The sequence below is a fragment of the Myotis nattereri genome (genome assembly GCF_964212035.1).
Source record: "Myotis nattereri genome assembly, chromosome: 9".
NCBI lineage: Eukaryota > Metazoa > Chordata > Mammalia > Chiroptera > Vespertilionidae > Myotis > Myotis nattereri.
Genome location: NC_138084.1, coordinates 67,474,607 through 67,497,116, shown reverse-complemented (window position 1 = coordinate 67,497,116; position 22,510 = coordinate 67,474,607). Strand labels below are relative to the sequence as shown.

The window sequence follows — 22,510 nt, the reverse complement described above, 5'->3', positions numbered from 1 at the left end:
CGCATGTAGGAGGCAACCAATCAATTTGTTTCTCTCACATCAATGTTTCCCTCTGTCTTTCCCTTTCTCTTCCACTCTTTTCTAAAAATGGAAAAATATCCTCTGGTGAGGACTAAAAAAAAAGAAAAGAAAAAAATACTTAAGCCTGTCTGGCATGGCTCAGTGGTTGAGTGTCAACCTATGAACCAGGAGGTCATGTTTCAATTCCCAGTCAATGCACATGCCCAGGTTTCAGGCTGGATCCCCAATAGGAGGTGTGCCAGGGGGCAGCTGATGAGTGATTCTCTCTCGTCATTGATGTTTCTCTCTCTCTCCCACTCCCTTCTTCTCTGAAATAAATAAAAATATATTAAAAAAAGAAAGTACAGGCCCTGAAAGCAGAGCATACCTTTATGCCCTAACAACTGAATGTTATCTTGGCTAGGAAGGGGTTCAAGAGTTGGATAGGGCTCAAACTCTCTCTCAAACTTGAGATCTCTGTGAAACTATAGATGAGGGAGTAGATCTGCAAAAGAGCACATGGAAAAGAGCAAACTCAGCATTAAGAAATGTCAACGTTGCAACTGCCAGTGACCACAGCCATATATGGGTAGGTGCTGAGTAAATAAGACAGTTTGCAGATCATTTACTGTCTTTCTAGGAATCATTGCTTCTGCTACAGTCCAGTGAACTAATCTGCTTTGTGCTGCATTGCGAGAGATTTCAGTAACTGCCCACATGTCACTTTTGGATTTTCCAAAGTAATGCCTAACCATGACCTAAGAATTTGCTGAGTCTCATTCAAACTGGCCTGTGTAGACAATCCTATTTTCAATGGTGGAGAACTTGGTTACGATCCCTGGAAACAAAGACAGGGCCATTGACATTTAATAAAGGTAATAGTGATAGGAAAGGAAAGCCCCATTACCAGAACGTGAGTGGGAATGGAGAACGGAGTAAGTCACCTCTTTTCCATGTTCCCTTCTTTGCAGTTCCATCCTTTGATTCTGTGAACAACCTTAAATAAACTCTTTCTAGACTAGAAGAACTTGATTTTTGTAGGGTGTACCCTAGGGATTCCAGCTGATACATAATTATATACCCCTTAGCAGTTAGTTTTGATAACACATTCACATTTATTTTATTATTTTTCAACAGTACAGTACTGTGATAACTAGCTAAGGCATATATTTTATTACACAGATGGTAAAACATTTTATTCAAGGTTGCAAAACTTTAAAGGGCAAATCCATCAATCTTAAAGTTTTCACTTTAAGAAACATTTTCCACAATGCCATCTTTCCAATGTTATTTGGAAAGTGTGACAAAACAACACCCATCTTAGTCTATGAAAATGCTTATAAAAACACACCTGCCCTAGCCAGTTTGGCTCCGTGGATACAGCGTCATCAGCCTGCGGACTAAAGGGTCCCAGGTTCGATTCCGGTCAAGGGCACATGCCTGGGTTGTGGGCTTGATCCCCAGTGGGGGGCGTGCAGGAGGCAGCCAGTCAATGTTTTTCTCTTCATCATTGATGTTTCTCTCCCTTCCTCTTCCTTTCTCTCTGAAGTCAATAAAAATATATTTTAAAAAAAAACACACCTAAACACAAACTTCCGGCACTCACTTGGTCCTACCACTCATCTAAAAACAGTTTTCCTCTGCAGCAAGTCATCAACACACCGTCCTCTCTGCCAGTAGTAATTTGATTCTGTGAACCACTTTTCTTCATTTGTGGTATATATTCATATGCTGCAAGGCAAATCAGGTGCCCAGCAGTAATTCTTAGTCCTCCTGGTAAGGGTTCAGCTTTGTTGTTGGGCACTTGGTATACAAGACAATGCTTCCTACCTATGATCCCACATCTAGAATTTTATGAATTCTGACCTTTCCAAGCACCCAGCAGAGGTGGTTTTCTTGAGTTATTACTCTTTCTTCCTGCACTCTATTTTTTAATTATTTATTTCTGTTCACTTTGACTTTTTAAAAACAAACTATTTTAGAATACTTTGAGGTTTACAGAAAAGTTGCAATAATACAGAAAGTTTCCATATATTTCTCACCCAGCTTCCTCAATTAACATCTTACATTTGTATGGTATAGGACTCAATGAACCAACATTGATGATAAAGGATGATGATGACTATTATTAACAAGACTCCATTTACTGAGAGGGAGTGGTAAGGTTCTAGAACAAGAGGATTGACAGATCATTGTGACCATCTTTGGAAAATACAATGTGTCAATGTGAAGTATAAACAGACACCTATCTTATAATTTTCTCTACTATCCCTTTAAAACTGCTCTGTGAACGCATTCTTCCCTGGATCTTCAATAAAATTGCGTTCCAATCCCATACTATTGTGGACTGTATTTATCTTTATTTGGTGCCTCTCTCTGCAAAAGGATTATACATTCCTATCTTGATTGGATGTAGAAGTGGTATGTGTCATTTCAGCACAGAACTTTTAACAGCCAGCATGGGGTTCACCATGTTTTCCTTGCCCTTCATCACGATAACAAGCAATGTTCCAGAGAGTAGTCACTCCTCAGTCTGGGTCCCAGAGTGAATCACAGCCACCGTCAGGCTGCAATAAGTGTCCTCCAGCACACTGCTTAAGATGTAAAGGGCACATGGCATGTGCTCCATAGTTCTGCACTTTTGAGCTTCTCTAAAACACTAGGAATTCCTGTGGACTTTACTAATGCTCCAAAACATCCCATTTCTACTGTTCTCTTAGTCTTCGTTTTCAGGGTTTATGTGTATGGGAATATTTTACAAAATTTTCACCAGGGTTAATATATGGAAAGTATTTATATACATTCAGGACCATATAACATGGCATTCCATAAATCACTGAAATTCTGTGTTGCCTGTTTTTCTGGCAAGTGGAAATGCCATATTTTAAAGAGGTATTAAGAAAATACAAACTATGTATAGAATATATAAATTAATAAATTTTAGGGCACTATATTTGTTGGCTGCTTTGATACAGATACAATTATTTTAAAAGATCTTTCTCATTATTTTCATTTTATAACCCCCCAAAAGCTAAGGGATATCCAATATATCAAACAGATGACAAAACTATGTTCAGTCTCAGTTCTTCCACCTCCTGCCCTATCTGGCATAAATATATGTCCACTGTCTTTATAGATGGATATTTATTTTTTCCACATCCTTCTCTGTAACAGTAGGATAAAACGAGGGATAAAAGTTATGTATCCTACCTAAAATCACTGAGTATCTTCTTTGGATATGAAACTAGAACACCTGAGTTTCTGCTTTAACCCTTTGAGTGCCAACCAATATCCTAGGAACTATGCTAAAATTGCCAAGGCATTTTTGCTGATTTTACAGCAGTTTAGGAAAAAAATTATGAATCGCAAGTAAGTGAAGTTACATATTCAAACACTTAAGGAAACCTTTACTACATTTGTTTTCATCTTTGACATACCTTGTTTGCTGATTGTATTATAAACTAGTAGAAAAAAAATTTTGAACAAAACATAATGTTAAAATAAAATTAATGTTGACTGAATACATGAAGATATTGTTTAACTTTTAATAAGATTTTGATAAAAAATCTAAAATATTTAGTATATTCTTTGAATGCACAAAAAAAAAAATAATCCTTCTAGGTTCATAAATAATTGCAGAATAAAAATTTCAATCTTTTTACAAAAAAATACTTTGAGTAGGGAGACTGTTTCTGGAATCACTAACAGCTGTGCTTTCCTACACATAGTCCATGAAGCCCTTTCCCACACTTAGCACACACGGTGTTGGATCGTTTTACAGGTCCTCCATCTTTGTTGCTGCATACTACACACCTTCTTAGATTTCTGCCAGGCAATTTTCGCAATAATGCATCATCTGCTTGTTTCATTGGTACCGATGAGATTGAGTTACTACTCTTTTCTGCCAGCCATTCTTCCTCAATTGCCTGTATAATGGATGAAGTGAACTGGATATGGGACATAATTCTGCCTGACGTGTTCCCTTTGTATATTATGTAAGAATTTAACACCATCCTAGCAGAGATACTGAAAACCACCTTTTTCCAGTACTTCAAAGTTCTTCTTTCATCTAGGTAGGTGTAAAGCATCATATCTGATACATCTACTCCTCCCATGAATTTGTTGTACTGGTTTATTATTGCTGGTTTGGATATTTCTCTTTCTTGGGAATATCGTCTTCTATGCAATGTTTCATTCTCAGCAACGGCATGGGTTGAAAGAAGCAACACCAGTTTCTTTTTAGATTATTTTTCTCTAAATCCACACAGAAGAATCTAATCACTGTGGAAATATTTGACCTGCCCTATATCATAATCTGCTGTTAACATCCTTTGGCAGGCCCCTCCTGTTAGATCTTATTGTTCCAGTGAGGTAAGTTGCATTTTCAAACAGATACTTTGCTAGAGCAATACTGGTGAAGAAGTTGTCAATCACTACATGATATCCCTTATTTAGGTAGTTCCCAAGTTGGAGCAACTTGGTCATTACTACATGACCAAGGCCTTTCTTTTTGATCTCAGCCTTTTCTTCACATTTTGCACCTTTGTAGCAGAAAAAACCTAAACAATAATGTACAACAGAGTCACACAACATCCAACACTTTATTCCCCACTTGTGGTGCTTCTTATTTCAAAGATACTGTATTAGGGACGCATCAATGGATAAGTGCTGGTGGGGTAATGAAATCTGAACAACCTATTTGCATGCTCAACAAGGGGGATAAATTTAGAGCAGGGTCATAATTCTGATGACCTGGTGGAAACAGTTTTTCATTGTCAACAAGATGAAAAAATTTTAATATCAGTTGAAACCTATTTCTTAAGAACATGTTCCCAAACCATGGAATGGCTCTACTATTCCTATCCCAGTATGAGAATATGGTAGGCCTTCGTGTAATTCCCATTTCCAACAGCACAGCCACAAATGCTTTCATTTCAAGGACGTTTACAGGCCTCCATTGTCTGACTCTAGAGTTGGGTGATATTTGCTGCTGAGAACGCAAAAACTGATTTCCATACCTATTACTTTCAGCCACCATTAGATTCCACAAAGCCAAAGTGAAAAACATGTCAAAATATACTATAGGTTTGGCATCCTGGGGAGGAGCATGCTTCGGACCCGGTGAGTCTAGGAAAGAAAGACTAGACTGCACATATAAATCTTGGCCAGGTTGTGTTTCAATAAACACAGGAAAACTAGAATTGTGTAAATCTTCAACGTTTTCACATGTGCTGTAACTGTCTGAACTTTCAATTATTACTGGGACTCGTTTATGTTTCAGAGGGACAAACACATCACTGCAATCACTTTCCGATTCTGATTTGATGGGACATTCTTGATCACTTCCAGAGGGACACCCTTCTCCAATATCTTCCACAAAATCGTCATCTTCACAGCAAGAATTGACATATTTAGCGATATCATCACTAATAAAAGCAGACTTAGAACTGGATGCCATTTCGAAGCTTTAGGGCTACAAAATCTGAGTAAACTTCATAAAATTGTAGTACCTGTAAAAAATTAGGCAGATAAATGCCAGTGGTCAATTTTAGAACTACAAACATTCGGCATCATAAGTAATCTGCACTTAGGTGCCATCTGTCAATAAAGAGTGAACTACTAGCATCTAATAGTGACACTGCAGGAGGAGCGCAATAGTGCTCCCAGCACTTTTGGCGAAAGACAGGAGGAGCGAAATTGCGCTCCCCGGCACTCTAGGGGTTAAATAAATGCTTTATCCCTCCCTTCTCATTACTTTCATTAAAAAATTCTTCTACACAACAAAGAACTATAGTACTCTGTCATAGTTTCTTTCCCCATTATAGGTGCCTTCTTGGTGAAAAATAATATCCTATTTGTATGCTGATGAGCAGCAGATAAGATTAAAACCACATAACTAAACATTTCTATACTATTCACAGGCAGTGATGCTACCAATAGGTCCCTTCGTTATAGAATGAAGTTATGAAAAGGATCTTTTAAAATAGTTGTATCTGTATCAAAGCAGCCAAATATAGTGCCCTAAAATTTATTAATTTATATATTCTATACATAGTTTGTATTGAGCGTAATTAGGGTAATGGGATGCTCCATTTTGAGAATGAAGGTATGGTGGTGACAGTAGGTATTGATCAGGGAAAACAGTGAAGAAAATTATCTATATGACTGAAAACACCATCCCTTTATAATCATTGACAAGCACAGATTATTGACCCTATTCTTTGTTCTCAAATGCATATGGGCTGCATATACTTCCCTTTCCAGACTGTAAACTTTATGAATGCAAGCGTCATACCTGCCTTTTATATACCTAAACCAAAAACATTTCCTAATTTTAAGTGATCATTAAACATTATTTGAATAATAGACTGAAAGAATGAATACCATACAAAGAACCAGTCTTTTATCTTTTTTCCAGAGAATTCTATAGGTGCAAGTATGCTCCCATCCAGTCATTGCATTCAGTTGAATCTCCAGAATCTCCAGGTGTGGTTGGGTCTTCTTCCTAGTCTAGAAGTGGTTCTTCCTAGTCTAGAAGTGGCCTCTCCACTCTCTTATAATAACAGTGGAGAAGGGACACAATAATCACAATAAATATTCCTATTGAGAAAAGAATGGAGGATATACATAGTCACTGGGCCACAGCAATGCTGGTATCCTGCTAGACAGGCTTTGTAAAGGTTCCTTACCTCTTGATTCAACCTTAATTCTGCTCTCTGGAAGGTTATCCCTTGAACATTGTCCTGTCAGGTCTTTGTCTTCATCATTTACATTTTTATTCCATTTCTCTTTTCTATTTGTGAAAAGGGATATTTAGATTTTATAGCCACTTCTTGAAATAAGCTTTGTTAATGTCTAATAGTGTCATTATTTGGGGTATATTTGTTTGCTCTTTAAAAATATTCTTATTGATTTTTAAAGGGAGAGGAACATTGAATAGTATGACATTTATACGACAACTAGAGGCCCAGTGCACAAAATTCTTGCAGGGGGGGGGGTCCCTCAGCCCAGCCTACACCCACTCGCAATCCAGGACCCCTCGTGGGATGTCCAACAACCGGCAGACATCCCTCTTGCAATCCAGGATGCTGCACGCACCAGTGACCATACTTTTCATACAGGTGAAAGGCATCTTGCTGTTGTATGGGCAGCTACCTTTTTTTGCCCTGATTATAAAAAGTAGTGCATAACATGATCCTTCTGAGGCAGTAGTACTATTTTTCCCATTGTATGGGTGGAAAAACAGAAGCAGAGAGAAGTTAAGTAATGGGCTGTTTCAAACAGTTTAAGTGTTAGAATCAGGGCTGACCACAAAATGTGCAAACCAGAGTCCATGCATGTCATCACTGCATCATCCTGTTTTTTGTGTTAGAGTAGCCTTGCCAGGTTTTAATTTTTAAATCTGAGACTGTTCCCAATATATAGGGTAGGGTTGCCTGGTCAGCGATCAGGGCTGATCTGTTGGGCGACCGGCGGGTGGGGTGATCAGGGAGCCCCCGCTGGCACCCGCCTTGGCTGGTGGCCTGGTACTGTCCGCTGGCAGGTACACCCCCCCCCCCCCCCCCGCCACTGCTGGTTGCCTCCCTCTAAGGGGGCAGAAGCTCAACACAGAACCGGGGACAGCTCCTGCATTGAGCGTCTGACCCATGGTGGTCAGTGCACGTCATAGCGACCAGCCTTGGTTTAGCTGTTCGGTCAATTTGCATATTAGGGTTTTATTATAAATAAATTGGATTGGATTGGAAATTTGAAGATAGAAACATTGATGAGAGAGAATCATCAATCAGCTGCTTCCTTCACACCCCATACTGGGGATTGAGCCCACAACCTGGGCATGTGCCCTGACCAGGAATTGAACCTGTGACCTTTTGGTTCCTGGGTCAACACTCAGCCACTAAGCCACACTGGCTGGGCTATTTGCACTTTTTATTTCAACTTATTGAGGAATAATATTCATATAAGGGCATATATCTTTAATTGTACAGTTCAATGAGCTTTGACAAGTATATACACCATTACCTCAACAAGACATAGAATATGCCTATTATCCAATATAGTTCCCTTTGCCTCTTTACAGTCAGACTTTTCCGTCTATCACCACCCTATCCTAGTCCCCAAGCATTATTGATATACTGCCCTGTAAGTGTTGCTTGTTCTAGAACAGTGGTTCTCAACCTTGGCTGCACATTAGAATCACCTGGGAATCTTTTTAAAATCCTATTTCCCAGGTGATTCTAATGTGCAGCCAAGGTTGAGAACCACTGTTCTAGAATTTCATCAAATATTCAGCTAGTTTTCAAATTTCCAATTGTCCTATAATTGTCATATTATTCAACATTGTTTTAACTCAAGATTCAAATATGGAAAATGATTAATATATCCTTGAAAATTTCCTTCTCTAATACCTTGTTGCAGAATCTGGGTCATTTTTTCTTGTAGAATTTCTGACAGGATCTTGCTGATTGCATTGAGTATTAACATGTTCCACTGTCCCTACATACAGATAGTATTTTTTTAGAGACTGGATTTTATTCAGATTTGATATTTTGGTCTCATGCATTTTTTTAAAAATACATTTAATTGATGTTTTACAGAGAGGAAGGGAGAGGGATAGTTAGAAACATCAATGAGAGAGAAACATCAATCAGCTGCCTCCTGCACCCCCCCACCGGGGATGTGCATGCAACCAAGGTACATGCCCTTGACCAGAATCGAACCTGGGACCTTTGAGTCCGCAGGCCAAACACTCTATCCACTGAGCCAAACCAGTCAGGGCTGGTCTCATGCATTTTTAATTGAGTTGAAGGATTACAGTAGCATTCGGAACAACCTTCTTTTGGTTATAAATAAGAGTATTGCATAAGGAAAACGGTGAGTTTTAATGGCTCATGTAACTCATATTTTCAGGGCATATCATGGAGTCAGGCCTTATACCAGAAAATCATTTGTTTTTGTTTTTTATTTTTCTCCTTGATTCTGGTCTTTTCTGAGTTTTGGCTTATTCTTGCATCTTCTCAGGTCAAGTCCACAGGAAATAAATTGATTCCTGATGGTTCAGTTTCATATTAGCACTGATGGGCCTGGTTTGGATCAGATGTCCTTCTGAGTCAATTAATGGCCTAAGGAAATAGGATATTCTGATTGTCCAAATGAGTGCCCAGGTGGAAGTCATCTCACTGAAACCACATGGGCTGTCACGGAATTTAAAGACTCTTTCTCTATAAACTCACTTTGGTTTACAGATGTTTAACTTATTTTACATATATATTGACCTAAGCGACTTTCTACTATATAATCTTTATATGCAACAACCTTTATTTATAAACAATATTTTCACTGAAGTGATGGTGGAGTCATTACAGGTGTTTGGGGTAAAAGTTTGAGGGAAGGCCCCTTAGAAATGCTCCCCAAATTCCTCTTTACTACGTCTACCTACTGTTTCTTATGTGACAGGTGAGAAATGTAAAGCTAAGTTTTAACAAGGCACAGGGGTGAGGGACAATGAAGGGATGTGAGAGTGGGCGGCTGCCGGCCAGCCAGCCCAGAGAGAAAACGTGCATTTAAATAACAATGAACGTGAGGTTACCGAGTGAATGGCAGAGCTCAGAAGTGAAATTTGGTTTACTTTACCAAGTTATTTTAAGGCCAAAGTATTAGTGGTTTCATAAAACATTTCTTGGAGGTGACTTACCAGCCTTAGGGGTGGGTGGAAGTTTCCCGAGAAAGGCCACCGAGGCGGTCAAAGGGCCCACCAAGCCCATTTCTCCGCTCCGGGCCAGTACTTGGCGTCCTGCAGCCGGATGCCGCTAAAGCATAGCAACCTCCCGGCGACCAGCTCGGCGCTGCGTCACTTCCGGCCCTCGGCGAGGCGCATCCGGGTCAGGCTGATCCTCTTGCTTTCGGAGTCTGTGACTGGTGGCGGTGCCGGCCAGTCCGCGTCCTCCCTGCCCGGAGGGACCCAGCCGCAGTGCCCACCGCTGAGCAGTGACCCGCTGCCCCGAGCACAGGAAGACCGGGAGGAGGCGTGGGGGCGGCCGCGGCCGGGCTGGGCAGCCTCTGTGCGGGCTGGAGGCTTGGCTCCTACGCTTGCTGCTGTCTCTGGGATCCGGGGGGCAGCACTGAGGGGCCTTCCGCGGACAGCGACCCCCTCCCCCGGCTCCCCTGCCCGCCCTGCCGGGGAGGGCGGAAGATGCCGGTGAAGAAGAAGAGAAAATCGTCTGGCGTGGCAGCGGCAGTAGCGGAAGACGGAGGCCTCAAAAAGTGTAAAATCTCCAGGTACCACCGCCCCCCACCCTTGAGTCTTTCCTCCTCTGCTGGGCGGCCAGAGGAGGAGGAGGCGAGTCGGGTCTCCCAGGCTCGAGCTGGGGAGTGGCGCCCCCTCCCCCCCACCCCCCAATTAAACCTACGTGGTGGGGGTCGATCGCCGCGAGTCTGCGCCGGACCCGCCGCGTGTTGGGTGCGTGCGCTGCGGCGCCCGGAGGGACCGGCGGAGTCCCCCGCGGCCGTCTGCGTGCCCTGGAGGATGGGGAGACGAGTGCGCACGGCTGTCGCGCTCCTCTCACCCCTACGGCCCCAACCCCTCCACCTTCTTGCCAAACATCGCGCAGGGTCGCGTCTAGAATTCCTTCGTAGAGTGAAGAAAGGAGCAAAACAGGACAAATCTTGACCTGCCAACTGCCCTGGGAATGATAGGAAGGAAAGCTCCCCAGGTTGCAGTTGGTCTCCACCTTTAGCGGTCTAACCCGGAGGACCCCGGCAGGAGCCCCCTTTTCTGGAAGCGTAGAGCCTCCACCTGCGCCAAGTCCCGGGTGCCGATTGGGGAAGCCCCTGCCCGCGTTTGTTTTGTGGCATCCAGGATGCTGTTCGCTCTCAATCTAAATATTAATAATTGAGAGCTATTGTACTCTGTCCTCTGGAAGAAAAAGAAAACAGCAGAGCTGTAGTTGTAGCTCTTTGATCCCATTGTAACACGTCATTGAGGCATCAGCGCAACATTATATAATGCAAAAGATTACTGCCATTTAGGTGTGAGGAGTGGGTTGTTTAATTCTTATGGAGTGTCTGATTTGTATCTGTGGTTGGCACTTAGTGTGACAACTTGAGATGCTATCGTTTAAAGAAGACTGTAGCCAGCATTATAAAGGCGAGAGATAATAACAGAACTCTACTTAGTTATGCTTAAAATGTGAGGTAGGTAACTTACTTAGTCCGCATCTTTCTTTTTGTGATTGGTTCAGTTGCTTTTTTTCCTTCATTCAGCTGTTTGGGAAAACAGAGCCTAAGTATATTTCTTGGGCGATTCCTGTGAAAGATGTTTTTTTATACCTCTTGGTAACTCATACTAGAATTTGACATGGTTACTCCACTAGCTCAATTTTTATGGAACATGCAAATTAGTTCTGTATTACTCTTAACTTGTAAGTATCTTAAGTATATAATGTATCAAAATGATTTAAAGTAATTACTTAAAAAAGCTAAGCAGTCATTAAAACTCAAGTGATACTTTGCTCTATCAACTTAAACTTTTAAATATGGTACCCTTATTTTACATTACTCAGTTGCAGAAATTATAGCATTTCTATGTCATTGTGGTAGTGTAATTATTTGAGCTTCTCAAGAAAAGGTTCTCTGAAGTTCATTATATCCTAGAGGCCACTTATGAACTTACTAACTTTAAATGACTTTGTGGAAAAAGAAAACAGAATCAGATTAAATAGCTTTGGCCCAATTATTTGTATTAATGTTATCCTTAGGGATTTTTTGGTTGTTTTTTAATCTGTAGAATTTAATTAGTATCCTTAGAAACTAAATCGTCTTTTATCTTTAAATATCTACTTAAACTTGATAGATGATAAACAACTCTATGTAGTTTTATTTTGAAATATTGATAAATTAACTATCAAAATATACTTTGTAAGATTTTGTTTTCAAATGTATATCTATTATACACAAGTACGATTTCCATGCAATTCAGAAGAAGAACTATAAAGATTTATACTTTCCAACTACCAGTCCTGCATTGAGACCATTAGGTTGAACTTCTGTGTGGTCTTGAAATCTGGGGAATTAGTTTTTGTTCATATTTTTGGAATTTGATAGTGAGCAAAGTAGCATTTGGGTTTTGTTAGCCACACATTTTTATGTATAGACTACTGTATCAAATTGCAAATACTTAACTCTATTTTCCCCCATTACACCAGCTGTAAAAAATAAAATAAAAAATACTTTGTTTAGTTTGAATTGACATAGATGGTATTGAACTTAGCTTTTCACTAAAAGTTGAGACTATAAAATTCTTAGGCATTTGTGTGTTTTCTAAGCTATTGCAGATCCCAACCCCCTGCTAGACTAATAAGTGGAGAGGAACATTTTTCAAGCAAGAAGTGCCTGGCTTGGTTTTATGAGTATGCAGGTAATGAAATTAATATAAGAAGATATCAGTCACATGCTTTACAACTTTTGGGGGGGATTCATTCATTTAACAAACTATTTATTTCAGGCCTGCTGTGTGTTGGTGCTGTGTGCTGGGATCAGGGTCAAGACTGAGGATTGTGGGTAGGCTAAGAATTTCAGGCTATGTCTTTAAATATATACTTCAGTATATATTTAGTGAGGGGGTGAAACTCATTTTCTATAAATACAGTTTGTAAACAGACAGATTTACTTACTGGTTTACATCCATTAGCGAAAATAGAGTTGATATTCTGGAAAACAAAGTATGTGATAAAACATATTATACATAGTTTCTGTTTTTCTTTTCAATATTCTTTTGAATTTTTTTTGAACCAGAGACTGACATTTTCTGAAACTTCTGGGAGACATAGTAAAAGATTTTAAAACTCAGACATGTCATCGCACAACACACTTTTTAATAATTGCTATTTAGCCACAAACTTCTAGGAAAGATGCAAAAATGAATAAAAATAAACAGAAAGATATTAATACAGTGTGATAAAGGTCATATTAGAAAGATGCACTGTGAAACTTTATAAGAGGAATATGTAACCCAGCCTTGAAATATCGGGGGAGGCTTCTTGAGGAAGCTAACTCAAACTAAATCCTGTAGTGGTGGATATAAAGCTTTTGGCCTAGGGTGGTGTGAAAGTCAAAGCCAGTGAGTGATAAAGCTGAAGGGTTAAGCAAATATATAAAAAACAACACTTGTTTCCCATTTATTACTAATTTTTTTTAAAAAAGACTTTTTTTTTTTATTGGTTTCAGAGAGGAAGGGAGAGGGAGAGAGATAGAAACATCAATGATGAGAGAGAATCAATCACTCATCAGCTGCCTCCTGCATTCCCACTACTGGGAATGGAGCCTGCAACCCAAGCATGTGACCTGGTTCATAGGTCAACACTCAACCACTGAGCCCTATCAGCTGGGCTATTCTAACTTCTTTATAAGCATATATGAACGTTTTTTCCCATTAGGATTTTTTCATCTTTTGAAATTACTGGTTTTAAAGCTCCCCTTCCCCCTTTTTTCTTTCTCTTACCTGCCTCCCTGTTTCCCCCCTCTTATCATTATCATTCTCAGAGTGTTTGTTTAAAATAAAAGTGTATATGCAGTCATTGTATTATATGTAATGTAATCAAGTTAAGGTTTCAAGTGAACTCTGAGCTTAAGATATAAGTTTAAGCTGAGGGTGGGGGACAATAACTTCACTCTTAGGATCAGCTGAGTGATCTCAAAAGCATAATTTAAAAATTGTTTAGTAACAGAGCAGATTCTTTCTAGACCAGAAAAACTGCTATTACTGGCATCCCAAGACAACCACTAACCCAAATTAAATGAAGGAAATTCATTTTATTACTGACCTCCATTTAAAATGTTGACCCATTATTCAAAATGCCATTTTATTAAGCATGATATAGAATCAGAAGGTCACTCATTTTACTTATAAAGGTTACTAGATATAAAATTATTTGGTAATTTTTTTCTTTCATGCTTGCTTGTTTTACCTCTTGTAGGGACTTTACTGGGTAGCATAAAACTCTAGTTAAACATTTATTTCCTGTACTAGCATTTTGGTAATAGCATAATAATTGCTATCTTTATTTCAAAAATTATGCTAATTATGTAGCTTTTCCTAGTGACCATTTTGTTAAATACTCATTGTTAGCCCTGTTTTATAGATGAGAAAACTGATGCTTAGATTAAGTAATCTGCTTAAGATAATGCAATGATGAGCCAAAATGCAAACCTAGGTCATTTTGATTGTAGATCCTATGCTTTTAACTACTACTATCTCATGGTTTTTGTTTGTTTTTTAAATATGTATGTGGCAACTAATTTTCCTGTTGGAAAGAAAATATTAATAAGTACACTTGAGGTTAACTTATCTTCTGTCATTCATGGAATGATTCATTCAAAAAATATTTTTTGAGCACTTGTGTATCAGCCCCTCTCTAAGTGTTGGGAATATAATAGTGAACAAGTAAAAATAGGCCCTTGTCCTTGGGGGACTTGCCTTCTAATTGGAAGTCAGAGAGTAAATAGGTAAGTAGGCAAGATAATTACAGATTTCGGAGGGTTATAAAGGTAATACGGTGAGGTTCAGGGATAGAAAGTAGGAAGATTGGATTTTCAAGTAGAGTGATTAGGAAAGGCCTCTCTAGAGGTTACAATGGGCAGAGAACCAATTGACAAGGAGGAACGAGTTATTAGCCAAGTAAACAGTTACTGTTCCATCATAAAATGGGAGTGTTGCTTATTAGAATAGAAACAATAAATGTGCCTACTGAGGTAACGCATGTAAAACTCTTAGCCCAGTAACTGGTACATAATTAGAATTCAATAAATGTTATTTATTATTAAAAGAGTAATAGTATTACAGCATCAGATTTACTGGTTATATATGTTTGCAATACAGTTCCAAAATTACCATTGTAGCTCCTTTGTAGCTCATGTGCAAGGTGCTGTGCCATTCATTTAGCATAGATTTTTTTTCCTGATCTGCTGTGGCTGACACGGTTTTTTATCTACATACATAGCCAGGAACATTTCTGTATGGTTATTAAAATATTTTACCAGTAATCTTATTAACATAATATTAATACATTATATGTGATAAGCCTGATGGTTTTGCCCTTTCACAAGACCTCTCATCTTGACTAATATTTAAATTAGCAAGGATTCAGTGATATACTGGGCCTGTTACAAAACAAAAAGCATGGAAAGTAAAAGGCATTTTTAAAGTCTTACAAAGAATCAAAATTAGGGATAGAATTACATAATCCTAATAAAGTATCTAGCTGGTTCATTTCCATAGCTTTTAAAATTGATTAGAAATCTGGTTTTTGTTTGAAAGTTAAATTCAGCTCCCTGGAGTAGTTTTATTGGAAGAGTATGTTTTAAGAAGAATAATTAACATTATGCAATCTGATAAAAGAACATTGGTATAGACCAGGGGTGGGCAAACTTTTTGACTCGAGGGCCACAATGGGTTCTTAAACTGGACCGGAGGGCCGGAACAAAAGCATGGATGGAGTGTTTGTGTGAACTAATATAAATTCAAAGTAAACATCATTACATAAAAGGGTACGGTCTTTTTTGTTTTTAGTTTTATTCATTTCAAACGGGCCGAATCCGGCCCGTGGGCCGTAGTTTGCCCACGGCTGGTATAGACCTTATTTCAGATTAGATCTTTTACTACTTGTGTTACTTTGGGAAAGCCTTGTACATTTGCAGAAAGTCTTATCTGTATCTTATATATCTTGGTATAACATAATTTAACTTGATTTTAATAAAATTTCATCACTAATTTCACAGTATCTAGGGAGGCTATATTTTATAACAGTAACTGGTATTTTTTGACAAACTCTTCAGTTTTCTCTTCTAATTACTAAAGATGGCAGCTTCAAGAGCAAGTCAGCTTTTGCTGCATAGAAAAATTTAGAATATATTCCTACCATGCCTTAAAAAATACCTTTGTTTTCTTCTATTACATTTTTTATCTGATATTTACTTTCAAACCACATGTAAGGATGTATATTCAGATACATATATACACACACACACACACACACACACACATATATATCTTCAAATATATGTTTATATTTAAAACTGTACATACAAAGAGATAAAAACATTAATGATGACAGAGACTCACTGATCGGCTACCTCCTGCATGCCCCCCGCCCGCTCCCCCTACTAGGTATTGAGCCTGCAACCCAGGCATGTGCCCTGATCAGGAATCCAACTGCAACCTTCTAGTTCATAGGTCAATGCTCAATCACTGAGTCACACTTTTGTTAATCTTCACCCAAGGATAGTTTTTTCATTGACTATTAGAGTGGAAGGGGGGGGGGGGAGAGAGAGAGAGAGAAAGAGAGAAAGGGAAAGAAAGAAACATCGATTGTGAGAGAGACATATCAATTGGTTGCCTCATACATGTCCCCACGAGGCCAGGGATCAAGCCTGCAACCGAGGTACCTGCCCGACCAGAATTGAATCTGCGACCCTTTAGTCCAAGGGCTGATGCTCTAACCACTGTACCATTGGCTAGGGCCAGATATATTTTTTATAGCTTTATTGTATACTAGTGGCCTGGTGCATGAAATTTGTGTATTGGCGGTGGGAGGGGGGTGTCCCTCAGCTCTCTCGCAGTCTGGGAGCCCTCGGGGGGATGTCTGACTGCTTAGGCCCTCTTCCCATCAGTCAGACATCGTTAGCACTCCTGCAGAGGCGGGAAAGGCTCCTGCCACCCCCACTGCGCTCACCATCCATGAGCCTGGCTTCTGGCTGAGTGGCACTCCTGCGTTGAGCGTCTGCCCCCGGATGGTCAGTGCGCCTCATAGTGACAGGTCTTTCTGCGGTTCGGTTGATATGCATATTTGCCTTTTTTTATATAGGATATGTGCTTTTTAAATTACTTAACACATCTTGTTAAAAAAATCCTCCAGGTATATATTAGGAAGTGAAAGTTTCCTATAATTGTCACCCTCTTCATCTTTTAACACCTTACTGCATAAAAAAGAGCATTCCTTTTTTAAAATCCTTACCTGAGGATATTTTCCCTATTGATTTTTAGAGAGAGTGGAAGGAAGAGGGAGAGATAGAGAGAAACACCGATATGAGACACATCGATTGGTTGCCTCCTGCATGCCCCCAACCAGGGCCAGGAGCCTGCAACCGAGGTACGTGCCCTTGACCAGAATTGACCCTTCAGTTAGCAAGCCGACGCTCTCTCTGCTGATCCAAACCTGCTAGGGCTGTGCAGTAAAAAAATTTAGACCAAAAAATTTGGAAGTGTTTTGATTAAGATCACATCATCTTAGCAGCATGGATCCCATCTGAAACAGCAAGAGTATATTGCCACATACTGGATGACTACATTCTTCTACTAAGAGACAAACTTAAAGACATTAGCTTCACATTGCGCTTGTGAAATAAATATGGCTATATAAAATGCCACCTGAGCTGCCTTGGTTTAGTCCATGATTTATAAAGCTGGAGTATTTTTAGTCCTTAAGAAAGTTTCCCTTGGCTAATTTAATATTTCAAGACTATCTTTTCAAAAAAGTGTGGTAAACATATTTCTATCATACTTCATATTGTTTTAGCCTTGTAAAATTGAGATATAACATTACTTTCAGGTGTGCAACATAATGATTGGAGATATATATATATTTTGCAAAATAATTACCAAAATAAGTCTAGTTCACATCTATCACCACATAGTTACCAAAAAATTTATTTGTGGTGAGAACTTGTAGATCTACACTTTTAGTGACTTTCAAGTATACAATATAGTATTATTAACTATAGTCACTATGCTGTACATTACATCCCAGGGCTTATTTTTTATAACTGCAAGTTTGTATCTTTGACTGCTTTCACCCATTTTGCCTACCTTTGGCAACCACCAATTTGTTCTCTGTATTTATGAGGGTTTTTTTGTTTTGTTTTTTCCGTTCGGTCTGTTGTTTTTTGTTTTTTTAATGTATAGTCCACATATCAGTTAATCAGTCATACAGTATTTATCTTTTTCTGTGTGACTTATTTCTTTTTTTTTTAAATAATTTTTTAAAATATATTTTATTGATTTTTTACAGAGAGGAAGGGAGATAGAGAGTTAGAAACATTGATGAGAGAGAAACATTGATTAGCTGCCTCCTGCACATCTCCCACTGGGAATGTGCCCGCAACCAAGGTACATGCCCTTGACCGGAATCGAACCTGGGACCTTTCAGTCTGCAGGCCAACGCTCTATCCACTGAGCCAAACCAGTTTCGGCTGTGTGACTTATTTCACTTAGCCCTCACAGTCCAGCCATGTTGTCACAGATTTGTTTTAATCTTATCCAATAATAAAAAAAGACATAACAATGATATAATTATTATATTTTGGGGATCTGATAACATGGAAGAATATGGGAATTGGTGTATTGACTTACATTTAGTGTTACTAAGAGAGAAAAATAAACGTATCGTTAACTTTTGAACAAATGATAGACAAACTAATTAAAGGATTAAACTTTTGTTTCTACATAACTAATGCTTTACTGTTTATTCAAGAACCAAGATGATAAGAAAATGTTCTGGAGTTGGAATGTAGTAATTCCCTTACGTCATATTTTTATAATATGTATATCTTTTTATTAAAGTGTTAAATTTTATTTGGGAATATTTCAAAAGGATAATGAATGATCTTCTGTTTTAGTAACTAACAGACATTCTCTTCTGATTATTATCTAAAATCGTGGATTGGTACTGGCACATTCTGGTAGAGTAAGAAGCTTAAACCTTATTATGATACTTTATATCTATGCACAACAGTTTTCTTTAGAGCTCTCAGTAAATATTTTTTAAATGGATAGATTCAAGTTATTGTACAAACTAGTGATATTAATGCCGCTTCATTTTTAATTTTTTAATTTTATTTTGTAATGTATTTTAAGAGCATTTCAAAAATTTAAAATGTTAAATTCTATAGCAAATGTTTATACTACTTTATCAAAGATATGTCAAAATTCAAAATCATTTATTTGCGAAAATGTTATGGTATATTCATAGATGCCTTTAGCATAATTGTTTATATTTTATGTTGATATTAAATTATAACAATAAAATATATAAATTATTTTTGTCTTTGAAGGTCCTGATGAAGTTGTAGGGCCAGAAGGAATGGAAAAGTTTTGTGAAGACATTGGTGTTGAACCTGAAAATGTATGTTTTATTTCTAAATAGAATGAAATATAAGTGGGGTATAGCATATTCATAAATTTCTAAAAATTTGGACACCTAATCTTATGTGAAGATTTTGTTTCTTCATGTTTATTGTAAATTTTTACTTAGGGATATTTTTAATCAATTTAAATTGGGCCCAAGTTCTCTTTCTTGATGCAAATGTCAATTGTAATAGAGTGAGGGTGATTCTACCTTCAGAAACTGTTAGAACTTTTTACTCTTATGAAATTGGTCCCATCTAAGTTTCTTTATAGATAATAAATCCAAAGGTTGTACTATTTAATATTTGAACGAAGGAAATAGTTGTATAAAAATGCTCTCCATGATAAATATAGACATGATTATCTCTATGCTGACTTTTCCCCTATCCTTTATGTTCTGTTCTTTCCAGATTATTATGTTAGTTTTAGCGTGGAAATTGGAGGCTGAAAGCATGGGATTTTTTACCAAGGAAGAATGGTTAAAGGGCATGACTTCGTTACAGTAAGATATTTTTTTAAAAAACAAATTTGATGGGCTATTTGAAGATCTTAATATATATTTTGTGCTTTGCAATTTTCAGGAGTAAAGTTTCACATTATATAATCAAATTGATTTAATCTATAACAATCAGTTTAGGATTGATAAAATTTATACTGTGGTTTGGCAAAATATGAACAGTTATCCCATTTTTCATATTGTCTTTTAAAGAATTTTAGTACAGTCCTATTTAAATTCATTGACTGTTTTGGTGGGTGAATTAGGGTCCATGATGAAATTTATTTACTCACAGGTTGTTTGAGCAATAAAAGATTTCCTTCTCTGAATATAGAAATCTGTGTAAGGAGTTTGTTCCTTTGGTGATTCTAAGCTCTGAGGCCTCCTCTCTTCAGTTTTATACTTGATCTAAAGATGAAATTTGAAGATAGAATTGTATAGCACTCTCAATTCTTTTTTGCCAAATGAATCTCATGAAGAACAAAAGTAGAAACGCTGTATGGCTCCCCTACAGCCTGTAGCCATTATACAGTAGTATTAGGATGATGCCTTTGAACACTGTCATAAGCTTGTCATAGAATTGCTTCTTTATAAAAATAATTTGATTTTTGTCCTTCCAGAGTAAAGTAGACTTGGTTTCAGAATCAGTTAGCAATTATGTGGCAATTTTATATCATGCTTCTAATGTTCATGCAGATGTTACTAATTATCAACATTCTAAAATATCTATACTGATAATTGAGGAATATGCAAATTGCCTAGAACGCCATCACATAATGACCAATCAGGATGGGGTCGGGGCCACGGTGGAGAGCTCTCAGCAGGCCTGTGCTGGGGGTCCAAAGGGTGTGGAGAGGAAGGTAGAGCAGATAGGCAGTTAGGGCTATCAGGCAAGGAGGGTAGAGCAGATAGGCAGTTAGGGGGATCAGGCCAGGAGGGGAATGCAGATAGGCAGTTAGGGCTATCAGGCAAGGAGGGTAGAGCAGATAGGCAGTTAGGGGGATCAGGCCAGGAGGGGAATGCAGATAGGCAGTTAGGGGGATCAGGCCAGGAGGGGAGCGCAGATAGGCAGTTAGGGGGATCAGGCTGGCAGGGGAGAGCAGTTAGGGCCATCAGGCTGGCAGGGGAGCAGTTAGGGGCATCTGGCAGGCAGGCAGGTGAGCGGTTAGGAGCCAGTGGTTCCAGATTACGAGAGGGATCCCGGATTGGAGAGCGTACAGCCCCGGCTGATGTACGTCCCCCCTCCCCCCGCATGAATTTTGTGCACTGGGCCTCTAGTGAATTTATATCTTTGAGCCACAAACTGGGGTACTTGTTTGCTGTATGATTTCCTGTTCCGATTATGCTTTTATTAACACATTTAACTATTCTTTACTTCTTGTTTGACTGTCTTTAACTTTCAAAATATATGATTAATATTTAATTGTATTTGTTCATATAGGACTTAAATTTTCCTATTTGAATTTTCAGTGTCTAATATTTTATAATTCTCTTAATTAAGCAGTATTAATATACAGATTATATTTAGGTAAAAAACCTTGCTCATATGAACCAAATCCCAATTTCTAGAATCTATAATAATAAAAGCATAATATGCTAATTAGACCGGACAGCCCCACATCATCCCGGACAAAGCCGTGGCGGCAGCGAGGGATGAGAGCGGTGCCTTCCCCTGATTGGCCCAGTCGCCTCCCACAGAGGGAGGCCAGACTGCGGCTTAGTCCCATTCCCTGTGGGGAGCAGGCCTAATCTGTCAGTAGGACATCCCCTGAGGGATCCCGGACTGTGAGATGGGGCAGACCGCGCTGAGCACTGAGGCAACTCCCACCACCACCCAGTGCATGAATTTTTGTGCACTGGGCCTCTAGTAGAACATAAAATCAGCTATCTGACTTCCATTAGGTATAGGTGAGAAAAAGAGTCTGACACTCAGAGAGGTAAATATTTGCTAAAGTTTAAATAGTTCATTTGTGGGAGAGTGAGGACCTAGAATTTAAATTTCCGGATTACCAGTCTACCATACTGTACTTTCATTTGGACATTCTTTTGAATATGTGTTAGCATTCTTTATAAAACAGAAGGCCATTATTAACTTTTTAAATCATAGTATTTACAACCAAGACTAAATTCTGCAATTTATCTAGGTGTCATAACATGCCATATTAAAATAATGTTGGAATATGAAATGCTTTGGCTTATTTCCCACCTTTAATTAGCTTTGTAGAGAAAGATAAAATACGTATACAAAACAGTATGCAAAGAACATAAACTAGTTTTCACGTAGCTCAGCCTGTTTTATTGAAATGTCTATCAGTTGAAACATGGCTTAATTATAAGACATTTTATTTAGCATTGTAACTGCTTTTTGTACTACTCTTATTGCTTTTTTGTACTGCTTCTTTGAATATATTTTTAAACCAAAGAGTTTTTAATTCATTTTTGCATTGTTTGATATATATTGCCTTTGTATAAAACAAATGTGTAAACACAAAGTATTTCTAATATATATTCTTGAGTAATTAGCAACATATGGCCTTGAGTCCAAGGATAGAAATTGACTAACCCATGAACATATATTTTTTTTTTCTTTTTGTTTTTTTTTTTTGTTTTGTTTTTTTTGTTTTTTTGTTTTTTGTTTTTTGTTTTTCTTTTAATTAAATCTTTATTGTTCAGATTATTACATTTGTTCCTCTTTTTTCCCCCCCATAACTCCCCTCCTCCCAGTTCCCACCCCACCCTCCGCCCTCACTCCCCACCCACTGTCCTCATCCATAGGTGCACGATTTTTGTCCAGTCTCTTCCCGCATCTCCCACACCCCTTTCCCCCCCAAGAATAGTCA

The 22,510-nt window shown here is 38.4% G+C and overlaps 1 protein-coding gene across 7 annotated transcripts in view; it reads left to right on the top strand.

The window, feature by feature from the left end:
* The window catches only part of DCUN1D5 (defective in cullin neddylation 1 domain containing 5), a 76,922-nt gene that overhangs the window by 25,891 nt on the left and 28,521 nt on the right, over positions 1–22,510 (top strand). The window contains exons 1-4 of one of the 7 annotated variants that reach the window (XM_081098765.1): positions 9,873–10,275; positions 12,321–12,412; positions 19,102–19,172; positions 19,585–19,676. In XM_081098765.1, coding sequence (XP_080954891.1) covers positions 10,190–10,275; positions 12,321–12,412; positions 19,102–19,172; positions 19,585–19,676 — 341 coding nt within the window. In that variant the 5' untranslated portion in view covers positions 9,873–10,189. Of the gene's footprint in view, positions 1–9,865; positions 10,276–12,320; positions 12,413–19,101; positions 19,173–19,584; positions 19,677–22,510 lie in introns of those variants that run through there. The other 6 variants (XM_081098768.1, XM_081098767.1, XM_081098766.1 and 3 more) reach the window with 6 other exon arrangements.